At 41.5% G+C, this 24,098-nt stretch overlaps 1 protein-coding gene across 1 annotated transcript; it reads left to right on the forward strand.

The window, feature by feature from the left end:
* Nucleotides 1–1,351: 1,351 nt before the first annotated feature.
* LOC121333208 (desmoglein-2-like) lies at nt 1,352–22,476 on the forward strand. Its single transcript, XM_041399362.1, has 15 exons — nt 1,352–1,396; nt 7,115–7,150; nt 8,015–8,149; nt 9,095–9,253; nt 9,511–9,655; nt 10,716–10,876; nt 11,708–11,842; nt 11,986–12,171; nt 13,130–13,389; nt 14,087–14,229; nt 14,858–15,085; nt 16,558–16,788; nt 17,809–17,951; nt 19,081–19,425; nt 21,451–22,476. Exons 1-15 carry the CDS (start codon nt 1,352–1,354, stop codon nt 22,474–22,476), a joined length of 3,378 nt encoding a protein of 1,125 aa, XP_041255296.1.
* Nucleotides 22,477–24,098: the final 1,622 nt, after the last annotated feature.

The following is a 24,098-nucleotide window of genomic DNA, read 5'->3' on the forward strand; positions in this document are numbered from 1 at the left end:
GGTTGCAATATGAATGCTGTCCGAGACATGCTCTGCCTCATTTATCTCAAACACGAATAGCTAAAAGGAAACTTCACAGTACTTTTATTACGATTAGCTGCTGTAGCTACAACAGCTGTTAAACCTGGGCCAAAATACACCCCTGTCCTCCAGACCCTGAAGAAGAATCCTCACAGGATCTCAGTGTGTATTGCTGTGTGAACGTGCATAGTTCTGTGTGGTGATAAAGTGATCAGTCCAGCACAGTGACAGAACAAAGAAGGCATACAAAAGCCCTTAATACTGTGCATTTTACCTATATCGGCTTATTTATGCCTTTTGTTTTCTTTAAATTAAGACAACTATTTTTATGCAGGGGTATCAGCAAACTCCATGAAGTGGTATATTCTAAGTAAATAGCACAAACAGATATATGTGACTTCAGAAAAACTTTTGAGGTAAAGCTCTTCCCCTCATGATGGCAATGGAAATTATAATTGTTGCAACTGACACTGAATTATTTATTGTGCATTGTTACAACATGCAATAAAGGAACATAATGTGATTAGAAAGACTCCCCTAAGGCTGGTTCCCCTCTCTGACCCCAATAGTATCACAAATAGTATAACCAGCAGCTTCTGAAGTTACTCACCACAACTGAGTGTGATCGAGGAAAGATTAACTGGGTAACTGCCTCAGCAGAGAGGATGTACAAAAAAGCAAGTTTAATTGTTTCACCATCTTGAAGAATCAGTTATGCCTTCGTGAGCATCAATTAATCAGGTGTATCCAGGAAAGATCTCTGTCAGATAAGAGTAGGAAGGACATGGCTCGGAGGGTATAAAAAATGAGGATTACAGGGAAGGTTGTCCTAAAAACGCCCCAAAAAAAAAAAAATATTTCCCCGTGAGACTGTGCTTCCCCCTATCAATTAGGTATTATACCTAATATAATATATAATATACAGCATATATATTATATATACATATATATATATATATACTAAGGTATTATACCTTAACGTATCGGTTTACTGTCGCAGCCCTGCGCACCTCCTGCACGCTGTGGCTCGCCTTCCTCGGCGGAAGAGGGGCAAACAAACCGCAAACTCTGGGAGCGCTGGGGCACCCGGGCCCGGCGCTCCGAGCGCTGCCCGCTGCAGCCTCCGCGGGCGGGGCGCGGACGGCACTCGCCGCCGCGGGCCGGGCGGGGCTCGCCGCGGGCTGCCTCTTGCCCCCTCCCGGCGCGGATCCCGCCCGGCACACTCCACCCACCCGCGGCTACTTGTGCCCCCGTCCCCGGGCTGCCGGCATTCCTGGGTTGGGCGGCCGGAGGAGCTGAGTCCGTCCCAGCACGGCGCGGCACGGCTGTCATGTCGCGGGGCCCCGTGGCAGCGGTGCGGCTGCTGGCGCTGCTGGTGAGTGCGGGGCTCGGCTTTGCCGCGGGGCTCCCTCGGGACCGGGGCTCGGCTTTGCCTCGGGGCTCCCTCGGTGCCGCGGGATGGAGCCGCGGGGGTCCCGAGTGCGGCTGCCGGAAAGAGGTGTTCCCATCGGCACTTGGCAGCCCTCCCAGCGCTGCATGTGGCTGGGAACTGGTTTTCTCTCTTTCTTTGGGAATTAGATAAAAGCCATGGCCGTTTGCTGCCTGAAAGCAGGTGGAGGTAGGAAATCCCAACAGGAGCGGTATCTGGGATGGGTGGGGTTGCTGAGGCGCCGGGGGGAACAGGAACGCAGCGAGAAGTTCACATTGTTGTTGTTTTCATGTTCAACATACTCTCTATACTAGTAAATTGCATTTCCCTTCTGAGGGAACAGTGTCAGGAGGGAAGATGAATCAAAAGTTTGGAATTCTTTATCGCCTTAGAAAAATTACACCAAATTCTTAACAATCCAGGACTCTTTAGGCTTTCTTCTTCTCTCACTATTTTTCAGCCATCAGCCTTTAGATATTCCATGCTATGTAATACTTTCTCAGGCTAAAAGCAACGACTGTCTCATATAAAACATAGAAACACTTGGTTTGTTGGCTTTGAACTAATGTTTTCTAGCTCTTTCTAGCTGGTTTACAGCAAACTCTTCATTGTGTCTGCCGCATTTTCTTTTGCTTTTCACCTTTCCAGGCTGGCACAACGCCTGCGCAAGTTGGGCTGCCGCCACTCAGACAAAGGTGAGGGTGGAGGCCATGCCCTGGGCTGTGCCGAGAGCTGCCGAGTAGCTGGGTTGGGATCAGGAATGGCTTGTTGCATGGACAGAGTGGAAGGCACTGGGGTCAAGACCTTGTTCCCTGAGCTCAGGAATTATTGTCTGGAGACCTGTTGCCTGATGACTTTAATACAGACATACGGTTGTGCATAAGTTGGCCAGCAACAGTTAAACCTGTTTTTACAGCAAGCTGGTAGTTGGGGTTTGGTTGGAAAATGTTTTGTCTTAATTTTGTCCATATTAATGATGGAAAACATGGAGCACCACTTGTGCAAAAGTTTTTACATATTCTTCCTGCAATACCTGAAGCCACACCATTGTCCATTTTGGTGGGCTTGCACTGGCTCAAGGTGCTGTTAGTTTTGCCTGAAGAGCATTATTTTTCTCAATCCTCATCATCCTCAGTTTCAGCTAAGGCTGAGTCAGGATATGACATACTGAGAGTCAACTCAGTTTAGCCTAAAAGACACATTGTTAGAATATTAGCATGAATGAAGTTGGCTGGTGGCAGAAGAGAAAGAGAGGCACTGCTGGGTTTTGAAATTTTGGGGTTTTTTTCCTAATCTGGGCATTCATGTAGCAAAAAGTAGAGTTTCTTATTTGAGAGTATTGGATTATGGTCATTTATTTCTTATGAATCCTAAGAAACTACTGAAAAACAAAATTAGTCTAAAAGTAGTGTCTTCTCAAAGCATCTTCTGCCTTAGAAGCATCAGGAATGGTAGGTTCTTCCTCTCCCAGTTTTTCCTGGAAGTATATCTCAGTGCTCCCTCCCTGCCTGCAGGCAGCATCCCTGTATCATCATCCCTGGGTACCTCGAAGAGGTCACAGCAGATCTCCCCAGCCCCCTGCCTCTGACCCTTTTCCAGGAACGTTTGTGCTGCATGGTGTTGCACCCAAAGGGCTGGGCTTGACTTGGAAAGTGTCCAGGGCACACACCCAGAGCCATGGGCCTGCCGGGCAGGCACGGCTATCGAGGATTATTAGACTGGGAGGTTTCTCGGTCATTTCTAAAGGGGAAGGACATCATGGCTTCAAGAGAAGAAGTCTTAGAACACTTCCTGCATTTGAGTGAAAGAATAGTTGACAGAGATGTATGAATCTTGCTATGGGAGTAGCAAAATTTGCCTTTTTTCTGAATGTCTTCCTCAGATTGTACTTTGTTGAGGTTTGGGATGTGTAGACTTAGACTGGGTATGATGAAATTTGGGCCTGAATATATTAGATCACTACTGTAATGTTAGAGTCAGTAGCCATTAATTTTCAGAAGTCATAGAAACAAGTTAAATAAAAACCATTACAAAGTGATGCTTGGTTTTATGAAGAGCAAAGGTGAGCTAATTCAAAGCAACCTAGCTTCTGTTGCCAGTAACATGTTGAAACGTGGTAAAAGTATTTACAACCATCTGTGGATCGATTCAACGTTTTAATATCATTCCAAAAATGAGGGAAAGCCCAGCTTTTGACAGCCAGTGGTAAGGTCTGAAAGCAGCTGAGAAATAGATAAAGTCTAGTATTTTATCCATCGTATTGAACTGAAGTGGTATGTTACTTCTGATACCAGACTTCAGAAAAAAAAAGTGATTCTGTCCAGGAGAGACTACAGAAAAGCAAAAAAGAAAATGCAATCTAAAGTCACAAAATCCCGTTTTATGTTTTTTTAAGGGAAATTAAAGAACCAGTATGTGAGAAAAGACAATGAATAAGTTAAGTTTACATGAAGATTAATAAGTTAAGATACATGAAGAGTAGAAGACAGGGAAATTGCACCATACAATGAGAGCATTGTCAAGATGTCAAAGGAGGTTAGGTTTGAGGCTAAGACATCTCAATATAGATGTTTAAGTTTCTGTTAATGTATATGGAGATGCAGTGGATGCTGAGTGCACCTGTTTGATTGGATCATATTGTACTTTTGAAGAAAATCTCAAGAGTGTGTGAATTGTATCCCTCCTGAGTGAAACCATGCTGGGAGATGCAATCATGTGCTTGTGGATTTTGGTCTGTGGGAACAAGCTAATTCTAGTCTGAAGGATCCATCAAACCATGAGTTGCATGGTGTTGAGTTCTCTGCATCAAATGCTTTGCTCTACAAATCCTCCTGTGTTGGGTTTCCAATACTTAATTGGACGTACTTACAATCAGTAGAGCTCAGAGAGAAATAAATATGGACTAGTTTGGGGGCAAGTTGAGCAGCGCTCCGATCTCTGTGGGTATTGGCTATATTTCTGCTGGTCATAATGAAAGTTTAGGCACTTAGCTTTCATTACATAGATATGTAAATTTGTGTGCCTTACTGTGAATATCATGCAAGCAGCAATACAGTCAACTTGCAAGGAGCTAAGAATTAGGATAATAAAATAAAGATGACTATTAACAGGCTTTTCATCTGTAGGAATATCTAGGAGCTTCCTTAGGTTGATGAGGCTGAGGGACTTCAATCCCTCATTTTTAAGAACAGGATAAACAGTTGTCAGGAAGCATTTGGGTGTAGCATTTTTCCCCAGGGCCAGGAGATGTACTAGTAGATGACCTTGGAGGGTCCCCTCTGCTTTCTTCTCTGAGATCTTCACTTGTTGTCTTCAACACCAAACTTACTCACAGGAGGTGCAAGCTCCAAATCTCCTAACACACAGCACACGAAAAAGATCGCGTTTCTAGGCATTCGTGTTTCCTGGTGTAATAAACACAGACACATACCTTCTTGGTTACTCAGTCTTTATAGTTTTACAGCTTAAATCTGAGCTTTGTGTTGAAAATCTGTCCTTTAGTCACTTCCTGACTATAGATGAGCAGGGATTTGGGCAAGAGCAGCCTTGCAGTCACTATCCATGGCAGTCACTCCCTTCTTTCCCATGCCCTCTTGCCTATTCCTGCTGCTTTCCTGTAGTGTTTCATTCCAATTTCATTACTTCAAGCCTCAGATTTTTTTTTTTGTAACCATCTCATTTTCTTTTGACAATGTGTTCTCAGCTCTGGTCAACAGGTGTCATCAGTAGATGTCTGGTTTTTGAGCCAGTGCTGTGATCCACAGCAAATGACAATTTTCCTACTCTGAGCCATTTAACAGAAGGCAGTTGAAAGATACTGAAAAGAAATGTGGGGAGGAAGGGGGAAATTCACATGTTCGACAGGCAGTAAATTTTGACATTTCACTTGTCCTTGAAGAAAAAGTGACTAAAAAGTGCTTTTCCCCCAGTTTAAAGTTTGTGAAACTTGAAATCTTTTTCAATAAAAAGGCTGGATCCCTTTATGTATTTTTTCCCTTGTATTTATGCATCTTGTGAATAAAATAATCATTCTTTAAAAAAATTTTGTAGATGTCTTCTAAGCCTCTTGTGAGGCTACCTGTGGACTGCAGATTGAATAATACAAGAGCAAAAGTATTTTTTACTGTCTTAGCATTAACCTAGAAAGTTTTGAGGGACATTTTCTACTATGCAAACAAATTGATTTTTTACTTTTACTTATCTTAATGAAAGATTGTCTTTTTATAATGACCACTGGAATTTTTTACATATTTGTGACACGCATCTCAGTGGAAGATCTGCTTATTCTTGGCTTTCAGACATTTTTGTTTATACTGGGTTCTCAACTTTCCAATGCAAGGAAACTTCTCAGCACATGCCTCCTGTCTCCATTCGGTTTTGGGACAGAAACACTTTTCCCTCCAGTTTACCAGTTAGAACAACCAAGGATGTTGCTGATGATATCTTCAGAATTATTCACCTTCCAAAAGAGTTGGAGTGTCTGTGGAAAACCTTGACTATAAAGCAAAATTCTCCTGACATTCTTGCTGGGATAATCTCATTAGTCATGGAAATAAATTTTGAAAGTCCATACTACTATTATTAAAGTATTAAGATTAAAGATTAGGAACAAAAAATATTAAGAACATCCATGAAAACAGCTTTGTGTGAGATCCTTTACCCTTCCTGATGCATATCCATTAGGAAACTTACTGCTTGATAATTTCTGTCTTCAGAATCTATACATTGGGAAAAATACCATTTGAGAAACAGTTTTGTTGAACAAGTTGAAACAGAAATCTACTGTATTGCTCAACAGTCTGCTGGATTGTGTGGGTACAAGATAGAAGAAAGAAGCTGTCATCAATTCAGTAATCAAGGCTGAGTCAGAGGGAAGACTAAGGAGAGCCCAGTGAACAGACTGGAAACCAGTCAGAGATTGAGTTATTTGAGTAGAAAACCACCTTTTCTGAGCCTGCTTTGCCTTAGGCAGCAGTATGCCTAAGAAAATAATCACCTAAGTTGCAAAATATAAGTGGTAATAGTTTTCAGAACAATAACAGTATTCACTACTTGTACCAAGTTCAAAAGCTTGATTTGTAGGTTTCCCATGTTGTAATAGCCTACTTTTTATTGTTGGTGCTTCCCAATACCTACATTTTTCGCAGTTTGAGCAGTGTTGTTACTTGCAGAGTCTGTGGTGCCTGCAAAGCAGACATAAACATGGGGTCTCTGAAAAGTTGGCTGCAGCCTGCAAGGTTTTGTCAGAGCAAGCGCCTCTGCCTTGTTTAAATAAGTGATGCCATTTATCCTCCCAGCAAGGTTCTGAGTAGGAGAGCTGCTTCTGTCGTGTACGCTTCAGCAGATGTTTGGGTTAGTCCTTACCTTTACACACCATTTTTCCAATTTTCTTCTCTGGTGCAGTTGATAACCCACCACAGCCACAAATGCAAGGCTTGCCCAGAAAAGGGAACTTCTCCAAAATGCTGCATGTTTTTAATGTCAATGGTTATGGGTGAATTTTTCAGAAGACGTTATGGGTAAATAATAAATATTAATTTATACATTTCAGAAGCCTTCTTCCTTATGGCTTTGCTGCTCTTGCAAAGCAGGTCACAAAAGTTATGTTTTAGTGCTGCTGAATAGACATAGAATTAATAATGACTATCATAATTTGCATTGCAGATCTGTTTGAATTATGGACACGGGCTCTATGTGAAGGTAGGATATAATGGAAAGCTTTTTCTTTTATCAGTGCCTGTAGAAGGGTTCTCTGAGCAACGTGTCAAAGTCATGCCTTATTTCAGTTGATAAATATCTTGAATTCTATTTTCTGAAATGTGAAAGCTGCATAATGAATAGAGAAATGAAAGCTGGAAAGTGAATAGATTCCTACATCCCTCACCTAGAGTGGCACTGAACCTTAAGAAACTTTCCAGTAACACAGTAAAAATGTAGATTGCTTTTTTGAACTCAGTAGTTGAAAAATCACTGTTTTATTGAATGTGCTAAACTGGGAGTCAACAGAGACAGTGGAAAAATAAAGTGGACAGAAGGATGAGGGTTCTCATGCAGAGTGAGAATGAGATGTAGTTAAATCGGGAAAGCAGAGACATTGGGTGGATTGAATAGAGTCCTGCTCTTCCATGTGTTCTGTTTCAGAGAGAAGGTTAAATATGCGAGGCAGTATTGGTGGGAAGATAAACACGGTGGTAATGCAGAAATGGTGGTTCAAAACAGCCTTAGTGCCAAACTTCTTCCCACATCTGATGACAAGCATTTAAATCTTCCAGAGCAGGTGTATTTTCACAAACTGCTGGTCATAGAAACTTGCTCATATTTTTAAAGCCTGTCCTGCCTAATTCTGTCTTGATGAAAAGACCAGTGCAGTTTTCCTTTTCAACCAGTTTGAGGACTTCGTAGCTCTTAGATTGTGACTCAGAACGCTGATGCTGCTCCAGGATTTTGAAGTTACTAGCTATTGAAAGAGCAAAAGTTGCTCAGAAGTTTTGGCTACAGCAGCAATAAAGCATTTATCTGAAATGAGTAAATGCACTGCTGACATTCCGTCTTGTCTTTTCACAGGTTTATAATCGAAATGACAGGAGTGGCCTGCTGTCTCATCCCAGCAGCCTAGTCAGACAGAAGCGAGAATGGACAGTCCCTCCAGCTTTCATACGGGAGGAGGAGGACAATTCCTATAAGAATCCAATTGCTAGAGTAAGCCCAGAAAGCAGTTAAATATGCAATACTAGAGATGCAAAAATAGAGATGAAAATGTAAAATGAGAGTGTGGCTTCCCTAAACACATGCATGAATATTTCTTTCATTTTAGAGGACTTGAATGTCAGTTGAAGATTGACACATTTCCTTCTGTTTCCTTTACTTTTAAAGCCTGGTTTGGCTCAGTCTCTCATCTTTTCATAGCCCCATTTTTCATTAGGTTTTGGGAATGCAATATCTTTGAGTTTTTTCACCCCACTACTCCTGCTCAGGTGGGGTTGAACTTGGCAAGTGGGTCCCAAATGTGCTGGTGCTGATTGGGCAGAAGGATGTACCTAGAACATGATTATGTATGCCTAGTCTTTTAGGAAACAGAGCTAAAAATAACCCAGGTGTTATCCTGTGTGAAAGAGTGATATGCATCTGGTTCAGCACAAGTGTTCAAACCTAAATTCACCACTCCTGCTGCTTCAGCATATGAAGTGACTGCAGGTGGTGGGAAGATGTTGCCCTCTGCTTGGGATGCCCCTTGATGGTGATACTGGTACAATGCACACTTTTCCAGATGGTGTGAATATCTGCTGACAGCAGAGAAAGGGTGTAATCTCTCGTCTCTGCAGCCTCTTCTATGTGTTCATCTCCAGGTCTGACCTTTTTCCTCCACCCTATCCCTTCTCCAGTCCTGGTATGTTTGCTAGCTGAGGTCTGACCTCCCAGGTCAGCTCCCTGCTCCAGATGTTTCTCATCTCCCTGCACCAGATTCTCAAATAGAACATGCAGCCCTCCCTGCATTCATCTATACATTTCCACAGTCAGAGGAGTGCAGGGAAATGTGTTAAATATTTTTTGTTTGTTTATTACAAGATAGAAAAAATACTTCGTTGCACTTTTAAATGTGGTTTTATTTACTGAGTGCTATTTAATTTGTTATATTCCTATTAGATACATTCAGATCTTGAAGACACAGGAATAGTAGTAACTTACACTATATCTGGTCAAGGAGTAACAGAACCCCCATATGGATTATTTGTTATCAATGGAAAGACTGGTGACCTGAACATAACAGGAAGGGTGGACAGAGAAAAGACTCCCATTCTTCTTGTAAGTTGAAAATTAATTTTTTTCTTTATAGGTCCCCTCCTATCCATTTTTTATTTATTTTCTTTAAATGTGTCTGCTGGAAATAATACACATATATAATGTATTTCTGGATATTTGTGTATACCTACTTGTGTAATAAGCTTTTATAATGTTTAGACTTTGTTATATATAGTGGGTGTATTTCTGTTTTGCATATATGTTTGTATATATGACAGTCACTCATTGGATTAATTTATTGCTTATGTCTGTGTTATCAGGTCCGAGGCCATGCACTAGATAAGAATGGGGCAAAACTGGAAGAGCCAATAGACCTCCCAGTTAAAGTTGTGGACATAAATGACAATTTTCCAGTGTTTTCACATGAAGTTTTTGTTGGTTCAATTGAAGAACTGAGTGAAAGAGGTAACTTCTAATTTTTTTTTTCTTTTTGTTTTTCCCACTATATGCATGGGGACAAGTGAATATGCACTTTGGAGCAGTGTATCTGCAGTAGCAAGGGCACATTCTCTTCCTGACATAAGCCAGGTCATCCATGTGTGAATGAAGGATTTTATTCAAGCCTGTGTTGTGTGATTAAGGGAGAGCGTCCCCCTAGGGGCAAGAGAGAACAGTATTTCCTCTTGTGGCATCTCTGGTTTGTTGTCAGAGATACCACAAATCCAGGAACCAGGGTTCGTCTGCAAGAATTGCACAGGAAATGCAGTCTGCCTTCTAGCCTAGTAGTCACAGCCTATTTGGGAGGGACTTCACTCTACCATCCTCATCCAAAGCCCTGCTTTATTTGTGGGCTGGAGAGGTAGTTTGCTGGTAAGCACATATGGCTGTGCCATAACCATTGAAGAACAAGTTAATGGCAGTTTTCCTATTGACATCGGTAAACATAAGAGCAACAGAAGGAAGATTGGAAAAGCTGGAATAAAACTACCTAATAAATACCTGGCAGTATGTCTGTTTCAGTGCCACTATAATCTGAAGAAACAAATTAAAAGGGGATTGCACCATGGGTGCCACCACATATATTGAGTAAAGTTGTTGAACGGCATCAATACAGATCAGTGGTTTTAATAATGTTCAAGTAAAGGAATAATTAGTGCTTTCTTTATAATAATGTGTGAGGGAAATGTAGCTCATTGTTCAAAAGCTTGTACTTTCTGCTTTGTGTGATATGTACATTTTTCTGTCAGAATTACTGGGAATTTAACCTGTTGTTTAATTTGCACATTAAATTTTATGAGTTACAGATGTGTAAATGCAATCTTTTTGTTGGCTAGAACATATACCTTTAACAGGTATCTATTGGGTTTAAGAACTTCTTCAAATTCATGCATTAAATAAATAAAGTCAAGAGCATCAGAAATTTGTGCAATGCATCTAACAAGATGCTCTTATCTTTGATATTGCAATAAAGATATATAGTGCATGGTGGTGTAAACAAATGTCGTATTTTGTTTGTGTTCTCCAGGTACAATTGTAATGAGGATAAATGCAACAGATGCAGATGAACCAAATAATATAAATTCCAAAATTGCTTTCAGGATTGTTTCCCAAAGCCCTAGCAATGCATTCAGCATGGATAAGAATACTGGCGAGGTTCGAGTAGCAAAAATAAACCTTGACAGAGAGGTAAAAAAATACCTTCCCGTTTTGGTGTTTGTTAGTAATGGTTTTCTGGTGCCCATTGTGTCACCCTCAGCCCTGCCTGCATGGTGAAGAGCTGGCCCTCTTACCTTTCTTAACTTCCCTTGGGATTAAGGCCTTGTCTGTGTGATGCATGCTTTTCAGGGACCAAGGGAGAGGCAGTGGGGTTAAGGCTGTATCCCCTCATCCCCTCCCTGGCACAGCACCAGCCCGATGGTTGTTGCTTTCTGTCCCTCCTGTGCAGTCAGAGCAGCAGTTACACAAAACAAGGTGTCATTCTTTCTGCTGGGGAGTGTATGGCAAAGATAACTTTGACCGCCACCTGCAGAGTTGCTGGCTGTATCTGGTTTTTTGTAGCCTTCCGTGCAAATCGTGGTTCAAAGAGTTAGGACAGGTGCTACCGTGAAAATGCATTGGAAGTCGCATATTACCCGGGACATGACCTGTGCTTGCAGAGTTTTCCCTGGCCAGCAGATGGTGATGGGAATGCTGGCTCTGTGGCTGAGGGATGTGGCTCTGCCTATGTCCTGGCATGTAGGTGTCACTGGTCCTGTCCCTGTTTGTGATCACTGGAATTTTTTACTTTGCTATGTAAGTACAGTCTGACTTTTTGTAGGGAAGATATGAAAGTCCTGTACCCTTTTCAAAGCCTCAGTTCTACTCCAGCAGAATCTGTCAAGGCACTTGTGTGTGAGATTTACTTCTAGCTAGGAGTTATAACTGACCATAAGAGAACATTACCAAAATTAAATAGAGGTCATATAGCAAAGGAAGAATTTTTAGCCTGGATTAAATACCTTTTTCTTACCATGACAGACACAAAGTAGCTATTCTTTGGTGGTGGAAGCAAAGGACCGTGGTGGTGAACAAGGTGGGAATGCTGCAACATGTTCTTTAGAAATCAAGATTCTGGATGTCAATGACAATCTGCCTGTTGTTGAAAGTCGTACAGTAAGTACAATTATCACAATTGTTAGCATGTTCCTACACCTGCCAGTATCCCATAATAAGACATTGTGCAAAATTCCTTGCACTGATGAAAGGAGATAAACCATGACATATTTTTAAAGACTGGATTTTTTTTTTAATTGCAGTTTGAAGGAAGCATTGAAGAAAACAGAGCAAATGTGGAAATTATGAGAATAAAAGTATTTGACAAAGATGAAGAGTTTTCTGATAATTGGCTGGCAAACTTTACATTTGTTTCTGGTAATGAAGGTGGTTTTTTCAAAATTGTAACAGATACCCAAACAAATGAAGGAATTTTGACTGTTGTGAAGGTAAGTAGAGATTTTAGAGAGTCTACTTTAAATATTAGAATAATTTATCCATCTATGTTGACAAATTGTGTTTATTCAGTCAATATGTAAAATGTGTGGATACTCCTCCTTTGCCATATTTTTAATGCATTTGGTAATTCCCTGCAAAATAATAATTTTATCAAGCTTTTCTGTTTGCATTCTGTGTGATCTCAAATCAAATATAACTAATAGGGCAGGAGTCCGCAGACTTCCCTTGCCCTTTGGGCAACAGCACAAACATGCTGTAAACTTTCACGTTTCTGCTGTCCTTGATTTCTTTATACAAATTTCTTCATTTCCCCTGGCCACTGCTAATATTGCAGGCAACACCATGATCCATGAGCTTCAGACAATTTTATGAATTTCTGCAAGTTGAAATGTTGATGAAAATATTTTCCATTAATGGAAATGTATATTTTATAATTTTCACTTTTCTTTAGTCCGCAAGTACTGAAGATGTATAGTGCCCTAAGTAGCTATTTTTTTTTCCTGCTCAGGTTTCCTAATCTGAAAACTGCTAATTATTTTTTTTTAAATGAGCATTACTAAGAGAATTATTAGGTTTAAAAAAAAAAAAAAAACAAACAAATGCAAACACATAAATTTGGAGAAGCCAGGTAATTGAGGACTGATTCACTGAAAGCACAGGCAGAATATATGGGTAGGACTCCTTTTATGTATATTGAATAAGTTTAATTCAATAACATAAAGCCATACTTTAATGGTGTCATCCATTAAAAATGAGCAAGAGTAACAGGTTAAGAAATTTCCTTGCACTGTAACATCCTTACTGCTTAAATATTATTTAAATATTTATATCCCTATTACTCAAATAAGGATGTTGTAGTATTATTTAAATACTAAATGTATGTGTGTTGTCTCAGTATTGGATTCTGACAAATTCTGATTTTTTTCATTATTTTCTTTATTGCTCTAGGAGCTGGATTATGAAAAAATGCAAAGCCTAAACTTAGGCATTGTTGTTACAAACAAAGCAGAGTTCCACAAGTCGATTAAACCCAGTTACAAAGCAGAAACAATTCCAATCAAAATTAAGGTGATCAATGTGCAGGAAGGCCCTGTGTTCCCTGGTGGCACAAAAATTATTGAAGCAAGTGAGAAACTGCAGATAAAACAGGTTATTGGACAGTATCAAGCCTATGATGAAGACACTGGAAAAGTAGCAGAGCACATTACGTAAGAATTTTTTATAACCATCATAACGGAGTATGTCAGAAGTTATATCTTATTGTCAAAATTTGCATGTTAAACTGAAATAATTTCAAAGGCAATAATTTTGTGCTAAAGATCACCTTAAACACCTAAGACACCTTAAACATCATAATGATCTTCAATATTCTATTATGCAGAAAACTGGTGATATGAAAATCCTCCTTCTTTTGTTGTATATGGTGAGACCTGAGTATTTGGGTTGAAGTTGTGTTTGCATGGTGTGATTGTCATACCTGTCTACTTTTGAGATTAGATTTACCAATCTGATTCCACTGTCTCCTGTAAAATTAGGAAGGAATATGCAGAAACATTTATCAGTCAGACAGAAAGGGTATAACACAGATACGTCTGCATGTGTGCACTTGGGTTTTGAATCATAGCTTTTCAGCTAGAATGTTATTTAACCACCACCATGGCCTTTACAAATGGTGCACAGCAGAGCTGCACACCCAGGGGTGGACATCTTTCCCCCATGCCTGTAATACAGTTTTTCACCGGTGTCTAATGCTCAACTTTTTCTGGGAGCCCAGATTGGGGGGAAGAGGACAGTGCCCAGCAGTGCAGCTCTGTCTGCTGTTCCAGTCTCACTCACCGATTGTACTTTCTGTACTTCACGCATACCTAAATCTTTGATTGTCCATCTTTGCCTTATTTTCATTAGGTACTTGAAAGGAAAAGATGCAGCAAACTGGATCACTGTAGACTCAGTCACAGGTGAAATCCGACTTGCTAAAAATCTTGATTATGAATCACCTCATGTAGTAAATGGTACCTACACTATCACGATGTTGGGTGTAACTACTGGTAAGTTGAGAGGGTTTTGTTTTCACACAAATTGGTTTGTTTGCCTATCTACAAGGGTTGTTGGTTTAACCTACCCATCTCTTAAGTTAGGCAGCAAGTGCAGTCTTGATATTCAAAGGAGAGACACAGGCAACTCAATTTTTTGGAATGGGCTCCTAAGGTATCTGTTTCTCCCCTTTGACTAGATGGAGGTGAACTTTTATAAAAGTTTTCAAAGATAGGTCTGACAGGAAACTCTGTTTGCAAGGTGGGAATTGCCAGTATCTCAATATGCCTATCATCAAACTTCATAGTCCTAAGTTTTCTCAACTTCTAAGCAACAAAGACTCTCTGAACTTCTTTTGTATCTAAGTAGAATTCATAATTTATAATCTAAGTGTTACTGCGTAACCATACAGGATTTTTTTTCAAGTTAAAGTAATAAAACATCTTGTCTTCAAACAAACTTTGTCAATATGTTTATTAGCATTGGGAATGAAGCACTGTTGTCATAAGCTCTAGGGAGATCTCTTTCAACTTACTTTAGCAATGTCGGGGTTTTGGAAGATACTAAGGTTTGGGGTTTTTTTATTTTAAGATAAATTTTTGTGCACAAATCAATTTAATTTTTTATATTTTAAATTCTTAGATTCCCCAAGGAAAACAGTCACTGGCACAGTCGTCATTCAAGTTAAAGATGAGAATGATAACTGCCCGGTTATTGTGAACCCTGTGCGGACTGTGTGTTCAGATGCAAAATTAGTTGAAGTTACAGCTCATGATTTGGATGGTTACCCATACAGTTATCCCTTCAGCTTTACTGTCATTGATGAGCCAGAAGGGACAGCAGAAAAATGGATAATTGCATCTGGAAATGGTAAGAAAATGGTTTTTTAATTACTTTCAGTTCTTTGAAGTCCTAAGGTCGTAATTTAATAATTCCAGTCAAACTGCCAGTTTGGCTGAGTGAGACCAATACAGCAACCCTATATATGGAGTCAGAAATTAAGATCATAAATTGCATTCTGCTCCCTTTTCTCTAAAGGTTATAAAAGTCCAGACATGTCCTCTTGCCTTGGGTGTGTTACCTTCCTTCAGTTTGACCTTCTTTGTCTGGCTTGATACCCCATGTGTGGTGACCAGGATTTCATTAATAATGCTAGGAACAAGCTGTCCCCATCTTCTTATGGATAATATGCAGTGATGCATTATCTGAGCATAGATAACATGCTGTCCATGAGCCAGCAGTGTCCTTGTGGCCAAAAGGTCCGTGGTGTCGTGGTGTGCATTAGGAAGAGCATTGCCAGCAGGTCACGGGAGGTGATCCTGCCTCTCTCCTGTGCTCTGGTGAGGCACATCTGGAGTGCTGTGTCCAGTTCTGTGCTGTGTCCAGTTCTGCCTCCTTGGTACAAGAGAGAAGTGGAATTCTTGGAGCGCCCAACGGAGGGCAACAAAGATAATTGGGACTTGACCATCTCTCGTATGAGGTCAGGCTGAGGGAGCTGGGCCTGTTCAGCCTTGAGAAGAGATGACTGAGAGGAGAACTCATTGACATCTATAAGTCTCTGATAAAGGGAGAGTGTCAACAGGATGGAGCCAGGCTCTCCTTGGGGGTGCCAAGCATTAGGACAAGAGGCAATGGCAGAAACTGATGCTCAGGAAGTTTCCACCTGAATACAAGGAGAAACTTCTTTACTGTGCTGTGACTGTGCAATTGGAATGGACTGAGAAGGTGTGGAGTCTCCCTCAATGGAGATACTCGACAACTGTCTGGATGCAATCCTGTGCCATGTGCTTTAGGATGGCTCTGTTTGATCACAGAGATTGGGCCCAGTGGAGATGCCCCACTGCGGTCCCTCCCAACCTTAATCAGTCTGTGATCTTCTGCCTAGTTAGTCCTTGACATGACAGCCACAGGAGCAGGTGTTTCATTGGCTCCTGATCTCTGCCTGTGGCCTACAACAGATTGATCTCCTCAAGACTGAAGCTGTTTCTCTGTGAGTTCAGCCTTTATCTATCCAGATGACATTGTTAATGCTGTACAGGTGATTGGGCTGTCTTCCATACTGTCTCTGGTCATGTGAAATTTTACAATTATCTGAGGCTGCAAGTGCGCATGGCTGCTCATTTACCAGCATGAATTACTTGATAAAAATAAAAGCACATATACTGTAGCAGCAGCTAATTAAACTTAATTCCATTGCATTGGCTGGGCTTAACTGGAGGGGGTTTGTTGGAAGACTGAAAGAGTTGTATTTTTGTTCATTTACAGGTGTCCATTTTCTCTCTGCTCACTGCATGTCTTTTTTTTTTTTTTTTTTCTCTAACCTCCCTCCACTTCTGTCTCAGACACCAGCATACAGCTGGTACCACAAAACCTGAAGCCAGGCAGAACTGCAGTTCCCATGCTAATAAAGGATTTCCAAGGGGTCAGCTGTGCTCTGCCCCAGTCTCTGCAGCTGACTGTTTGTGAATGTACAGACGATGGTGTGTGCCAGGAGAGGTTTGTTGGTGCGAAGTCAGTGGGTCTGGGACCAGCAGCGATTGCACTAATCATCTTGGCATTTTTACTTTTGCTGCGTAAGTAATTGTTTCATATTATCTGAGAAGCACTGTAAATGTGATCTGCAAAGCATCAGGAAAGAAACAATCCAGCTCTCGGGTTTTATCATCTTGATATATTCTGTGTAAACTCCTAGTCTTGTGGAGGTCATGGCAAATCCCCAGCTAATTTTGGTAACATCAGCATTTCACCCTCAAAGGATTTCAAGCTGTGTATTTTAAAATTAATATAAACAACTTCTAATATTTGTTTATGGTGCAGTAAATAACAAGTGGGGAAACAGTGAGGAATGCTTTTGGTGTTCTGAGATGTCCCCAGGTGAACCCTAGCTCTTCCTACTCAAACCACAGCACATTCTTCATTGTCTTTGCTGTCGCTGCAGATTCACTGCCTTGCTCAGAGCAGCATGTGACATTGTTCTTTGGTGAGATAAAATAAAAGAAAAATAAGGATATTTGAAATTCTGCTGTGGCCAGGTGTAGCAGTGCTGCATTTAAACTCCCAATAGATTATTGCTTGTGCTGGCAACAATCTAATTGTGATAAAACAAAGTTCATGCCACAGTAATAGTATTCTCTCCTTCTGAAACTGGGTTATTTTGGGTCCCCCCAGCAACACTCTAGGCATGTCAAAGGAATAGTGAGGTGGAATTTACATGACACCATGTTGTTATCTGGTAGTAAAAGAAGAGGAGGAGTTAGAAATGCTGAGGTTGTACAGTGATAGCCAGGGCTTGGAATTGATATGTGAGATTTTTGATAGAAGTATAGCTACTTACATGTATGGCCATCTGCATGATTCAGACCCTGACGTGTTAGTTGTCAGTTTACTCTCTTGAAAACTGGACTCAGCATGTGCATCTAGGAAATGCCTTGAATATTTGGGAACCTGTCTTCAGTCCTTGCCAGCCCTCATACTGATCACTAGGTCATTAAAAATACATTTGGGTATGGGAGCTGGCCAAACTTACAGTGGCTGTAAGTATGCTAAGGTCCTGATAACCACACAGTTAATGGCAACCTTCTATTTCCCTGTAGTTGTTCCACTGTTGCTGCTGCTGTGTCCGGGTGGCTTTGGAGCAAAGGGATTTGGTGGAGCAAAGACGTTTGCTGACATACCGGACCACAGTGAAGCGATGCTGCGTCAGTGGAACAGTGAAGGAGCAGCTCCTGAGGAGAAGGCATGTATCTCTAATAGTCCTTCTCTTTGATTTCTATCCCAGTTTGGCACCTGGGGCCTCTTCCACACTACAGGTGGATATTTCGAAGCTCTACAACAGATTTTAACAACACATGAACATTAATTAAAATTAACCCTGCGAGGCTCAGCGAAGGATGTGTGGGAGATGACTTCCACCAGCAGCTGTAGAAAAAGCAACCATAGCACTTAAATCCCAAAATATAGGGAAAGCAATTAAGCAAATGCTTATCATATCTGAGCAGAAGATAGGACTGTGGGAAAAGCCTTGAACCAATAGAGAGTAAAACATTTGCATTTGCATGCCTGGAATGCTCTGCACCCCTTTGGGAGCATGATAAAACAGCAAAATAAGGGTTATAATGCTGGGCTTCCCTTCATTGATTTAAAGTTTCAGACTGTTTTAAATTACTTCTCTATGTATTTTCTTTTTGAAACAGAGGAAATTCCTTAGTAAAAAAGAAAAAGGCAGAAAAAGTGCAAATCTGCAGAGGGAACAGTAAATACCAAGAGAAATTTGCTCTTTGTTGCTACACTACAAAACAAGGTTTTCAAAAAAAAGGCATGATACTTTGCAATGCTTTTGCACAATAACAGAAACAGAAGGTAAAAGACTTTGATTTAGGGCCAATGCTCACACCAAATTCTTGTTAAAAGATAATTAACAAGCCACACTGCTAGGGAAGAAAAAAGGGCCAGGCAGCACCACAAAGGTGACAGGCAGTGCATGCTTCCCCACTTAGTTTCTGAGGAAAACTGGGCAGAGTTTTTTTTGGAACAGCTGAACTCCCTAGAGTTTTGCAAGCCTGTTTTTGGTGGGGTTTTTTGTTTCGGTTTTTTTTGGGTTTTTTTTTTTCAATCCTCTGAGTTTCAAGAAAACAATGATCTATAGAAACATTTCCATGAACCTTCTTGGCAATACATTTGTGGATGCTGCACCCTGTTTTAGGAGGCCTTTTCCTCTTTGCAGCAACATGTATAAGTGCAAATTCAAACAAGTCATAAGACAGCACCCTCCCTGTTCCCACCCAGCCCCACTGCTGGTTTGGTGAGTTCTGTGTGCTAGACAGCAAAGCTTTCATGTCACATCTTAATTTGTCTTATTTATGTAGCCAGTGCTAAGCTTCATTCCACCCACTGCACTTGGGAACGTGAAAGGAGGAACGACAGCAGCGGCAGCAGGAGCAGCAACAGCAGCAGGAATGAGTGGAGAAGAAGCTCTAATAGGAGCAGGCAGCTCTGCCTCTCGCGTAGGAGAGCATCACAGCACCATTACCAGGGAAAGATGGGAAGAGCAAAGGCGTCTTCTTTCTGCTGCTGACTATGGAGCCATGGCAGCTGGAGCAGCTGAAGGCATGGCAGGTGTAGACGGCAAGACAGTCGTGTCTGGAGGAGGAGTTGCTGTGGGAGCGGCTGGAGCCATGAATGAAGAATTCTTAAGAGACTACTTCAACGATGTAAGCATATGACCCAAAAATAACAGTATTTTGATGTTTGCACTTAGCATTGTGAAATATCATGTTATGACAGACAGAGTTGAGTAGATACGTAGATATAAACAGTCCTGATATCGTGCACATGGAGTTGGGGGCATTAAGGATTTTTGGATTGGCCACACTGGGAGTGGGACTTGGAGTGTGACAATGTTCAGTCTTCTAGCACTGAATGCTTGCAAGGTGTCACGCAAATAGACATTTCTCTCAAGGGAGGTATTTGTGGATGGGATCCAGAATATTCAGCAATAGCATAGGAGTGCCTTGCCCAGGAAAAAGCCCTGAGAAAGACTGTGTGATCTAAATCTCAAGGACTTAAGAACATGAAACTGATCTCTAGGGAGGCACCTGTGACTCATCATGAGTCACAACTCCAAGCTTTACCACAGAGCAGGTTTTTGAAAGATAAGCCGAAGATGTCATACACCAGTGGGTGGGGCTGTATTTTCAAAGTAGCTGATGCAGTAAGTGGTGCTGACTTGTCTGTTTGCCCGGCAGCCTGGGTAAAGGGCCATTCATCAAAATTGTATGAGGCATATGTTGCAATCCCCTTTCTTTTATTTTTACTGACCAAACCATTGGCCAGTAGGTTGTTCCTACTTGTTGAAGCTACTTCTCTTCATGTTACACACATCATTAATACTTTGGCTGGTGAGCTCCTTGTAGTGAAAGTTTGACTTCCATGCACCATCACCTGTACAAACAAAACCTCTTCACACCCTACAGCTGGCAGCTGATGTGGTTTTGCAGATTCCAATCACCACCTCAAGCCAGGGAAGGATTTGAGCTTTAGGTACTTGTATGTCTCAGAGTGCTCTAGCCACTGGTCTCCTGGGTGAACAGATGCAACAGTAGCAATCTCCTTTTCTTCCACTCTTTGAGACATAACTTTAAGCGTAACTGCCTGATGAAGTCTGCAGGAGGGAAGTCATACTCAGTATCCATACAACTTCTGGGAGGCTAAAATATTTCAAATTAGGGGTGAGGAAACAGATGAGTAACCAAACCAAATAGTTTCAGCTGCTGATTTTTGTGGCAGAATCTTGGTTTGTGTGCCTGCTTCCAGGATCAAATGCAGATAAACATGCAGAGTCAAATGGGATCTGGATATATAACACATTACACAGACACCTGAGCTAATTTGCTGTCCAGAACTTCAGATGTGGCAGAAAGGTGGTTCTGAGCACAAGCCAGGAGCCATATTAGATAAAGCTGGTTCAGCAGGCCCATGGGATTTGGCTGTCTTCACTTTTGGAGCTGAAGCTGATGCAAACACATACACAGATATTTTTGGCAGCACTGCAGCAGCTCCATGATACTGCTTTCAGACTGAGCTGACCCTGTAAGCATTGTAGCCAGAACTCAAGAGCCCTCCTTGTTGCCAGGTGGCCTGCATAGAAGCTAAGAATTTACATGATGGACTATGCATCCATGCTTTACCAATCCATTTAACTTTTTGATTTGTTTCCTGTTGGACACCTTGGATGTGATCCTGTAGTCTGTGCTAGTGAAAAGGGCCATGGTAGGTGATAACATGTCAGCATGTACTCAGTAAATGTTTGTTTAAATGGTAGGATACTCTCAGAAATGGTCTTGGTGTTCTCCCACAAAAACCTAGTTAAAGGTGAAGTTCGTTCACTGAACTAAAACTAAAACAATTTCTTCATGACTATGGACAGCAGTATCACAAATTACACATTTACTGGAAGGAACAGCAGCAGGTGGTGGTGGTATCCAAGGCTTTAAATATAATCTCAGATTTTTCTTCTCATCAAGTGTACTGTCAAATTCAGACTAATTTCAGAAAAGCAAAAGAACACGTTAGGTACAGCCCTCACTTGGTTGACAGTTTCTGTGGGATCAGTTCAATTTCTAATTTCAACTTTTGTTGAATTTGTTGACTTGTCCAAGCATTTCTGATTTTTCAAAATTACTAAGTCTAGAGCTGGCATTAATGAACTTTTGCTTGCTTTTGTTTTCTGCCTGCAGAAAGCTGTCTCTTTTGCGGAAGAAGATGAAGAGCAAGCTGCAAAAGACTGTCTCCTGGTGTATTCCCAGGGAGAATCAGGCTCCCCTCACGGCTCCGTTGGCTGCTGCAGCTTTATTGAGGGGGATCTTGATGACCATTTTCTTGATGATTTAGGAGATAAGTTTAAGACTCTAGCAGAAATATGTATAGGTAGACAGATCAACATGAAAGACAGTGGCTACAAGAATGAATCAGGTTTTGGTCCTAGTGAAGCAAAGTCACAGTTCTTACATCAGCAAAATGCTTCCACCTCTGAGCAAGCCTTTGCCTCAGGCAGTGGTTTCCAGTCCATCCCACCCATCCATGCAGGCAGTGGCACAGGAGAAAGCACCCTGTCCAAGGAGGTGGTCACAGAAACAACTTTTTCATCATCCCATTCTGGGCAGCACAATGCCCAGCACCTCCCCACAGGCCATGCAGAGAGCAATGTCACCATGACAGAAACATCCTATTCTGTTGGGGCTCCTGCCCACTCAGCCCCTGTCTTTTTAGACCCCCAGTTTAAGGAGAATGTAGTGGTGACAGAGAGAGTGCTGGCACCTGCATCAAGCATTCAGGGGATGGTGAAAATCCCTGATTTGCCACATGGAAGTAACGTGGTGGTTACAGAAAGGATGGTGAAGTCGGTGGGTGCAGGACCAGGAGCCCTGACAGTTCAGGATCTTCATGACTCGCAGTATGTCGTGGTGAGGGAGCGAGAGAGGGTGCTTGTGCCTGCTGCAGAGCAGGGCTCCCTCAGCTTCCCCACTTCGACAGAGGAACGCAGCACGGTGCTGAATGAAAGGGCGGTGTCAGCCTCGGGGCTGCAGAGCAGAGCTGAACAGGCAGCGGGTGCCAGCTCAGGAAGGCAAGAGCATGCTCTGATCACAGACTCCCCACTAAACCTGATGGGCTCCCACTTACAAGGGCCACCTCCTGCCAGTGCCACACTGAGCAAGTCTTCCAGGGTCACCAAATACAGCACAGTGCAGTACACTCGCTCTTAGCCTGGCTCCGTGCAGGGGTGGCAGTGTCCAGCACCCTTATGTCTGCATGCATCCTGCCTCGGGCTTTTCCATGAGATCCAAATTTGCTGGAGCTTCCAGAATGACATGTACTCATTTGCACTAGTTTTTATAAATATGGATTATATGACCAGGAAGCAAGAAGGAAATCTAGTGTTATGTTACATTGGCAGGGATGCCTTTGAATTGCAAAGATGTGGGAAATACTTTTTTTTTTTCCTAATTTGCTATTTTTTATTGCTTTTTTTTTTTTTTTTGTACAGATAGGGTAACAATGCCACATAACCAGAGCTACATAATTATGAGAAAACAGGAAAAAAAGTATCCAATCTAGTGATGGATAGTAGCCTGCAAAGCACAAGTAAAGTTTTTGAACTGCTATTGGGTGTATCTGGAGTCCTTCTGTGAGGGCATTGAGTCCTTCTGTTTCTCATTGTGTGTTTGCCACTGTACTGTGGGGCATGGTAGCTCCTCCTGAACCTTGCTAAGAAATCTTCCTGAGAAGCCCAGGCCACCAAACCTAGTATGCCTTCAGAGTGTTGATCTCCTGAAGGGATGTCACAATTTCAGGTTATCAGAATTTGTGACTTAAGCAATCAATATTTGCATGTTACCACAGCAGTTAAAGAGAGCAAGTAGCAAAAAAGCTGAGAACTGCAATTTTTCATTACCTCAGTCTAAAAGTTCCATTACTTGGTGTGGGACTACACTGACTTGGACAAGTAAGCATTTGAATTGTGCACATTTTTCACTTTATTTAATTTATGAGAAACAGCCATGGCTTACCTTAGCCTTAGAGCCAGAGATTCAGTCAGTGGCTTTGTCAGCAAAGTTCATGGTCCTTGGACATCTGTAAGATCTGATTTACAGGTGCAATTTGGTATTTGGAATTGGTTCTGTGAACTCACAGACATAGAAGTCAGCCTTGTGTGAGTGAAGTTTCACTACTTTCAGTACCAGAGCTCAAGTGGCTGGTATAGTGCTGTGTAATGACAGCTTCCCTTGGTTGTGACAAGATAACAGGAAGCTCCCCTTAGCTATGCAGTATTTGAGTTTATTTTGCTTTCCTTGAAGTTTATATGGTAAAAGTAAAAGGCAGTACAGCACTGTTTGACAGTATGTGTATATATATATATATATATATATGCACATGTAAATATTTTTATGCTGTTTGGAACATTCTGAAGTTAATTTTATACAGGATAAAATGTCTTACACTCCTTATGTTTACTCAGAGTAGAAGTATTTTAGATGAGGCATAAGTAGCGTATTTATCTCATACCTGTGAAATCACCAAGTTGGTCATAAGGTGCAGCAAAGCCCGTGGACCTGCAGAACTTTCAGGTTGTCTCCATCTCCTGGAGTTTTCCTGCAGATGCAGTGCTATGTTTTACAATGATGTGTTCTGTCTTCGACTGGAAATGCTCTCAGTGTGTTTAGTTTTACTAATAGTAAAAGTTGCTTCAAAAACATAAATACATAAACTAGGAACCATGGCTGTGCTCAACCATGACAGCTGGGCCATTATGTTAAGTGAAATAGTATTTCCAAACATATCCTGCTTGCTTGAACCTATTGGTTATTTATCTCTTACACTACATTTT

Source organism: Onychostruthus taczanowskii, unplaced genomic scaffold (assembly GCF_017590055.1).
Source record: "Onychostruthus taczanowskii isolate IOZ18803 unplaced genomic scaffold, ASM1759005v1 scaffold16, whole genome shotgun sequence".
In the NCBI taxonomy this organism is placed as follows: Eukaryota; Metazoa; Chordata; class Aves; order Passeriformes; family Passeridae; genus Onychostruthus; species Onychostruthus taczanowskii.

Bases quoted from the DNA above. Each gene is read 5' to 3' on its own strand.
- LOC121333208 (XM_041399362.1), top strand. From the start codon at position 1,352: ATGTCGCGGGGCCCCGTGGCAGCGGTGCGGCTGCTGGCGCTGCTG. The intron at 1,397-7,114 runs GTGAGTGCGGGG...TTTGCATTGCAG, and splicing joins TGCGGCTGCTGGCGCTGCTG to ATCTGTTTGAATTATGGACA. The intron at 16,789-17,808 runs GTAAGTAATTGT...ATTTCCCTGTAG, and splicing joins GGCATTTTTACTTTTGCTGC to TTGTTCCACTGTTGCTGCTG.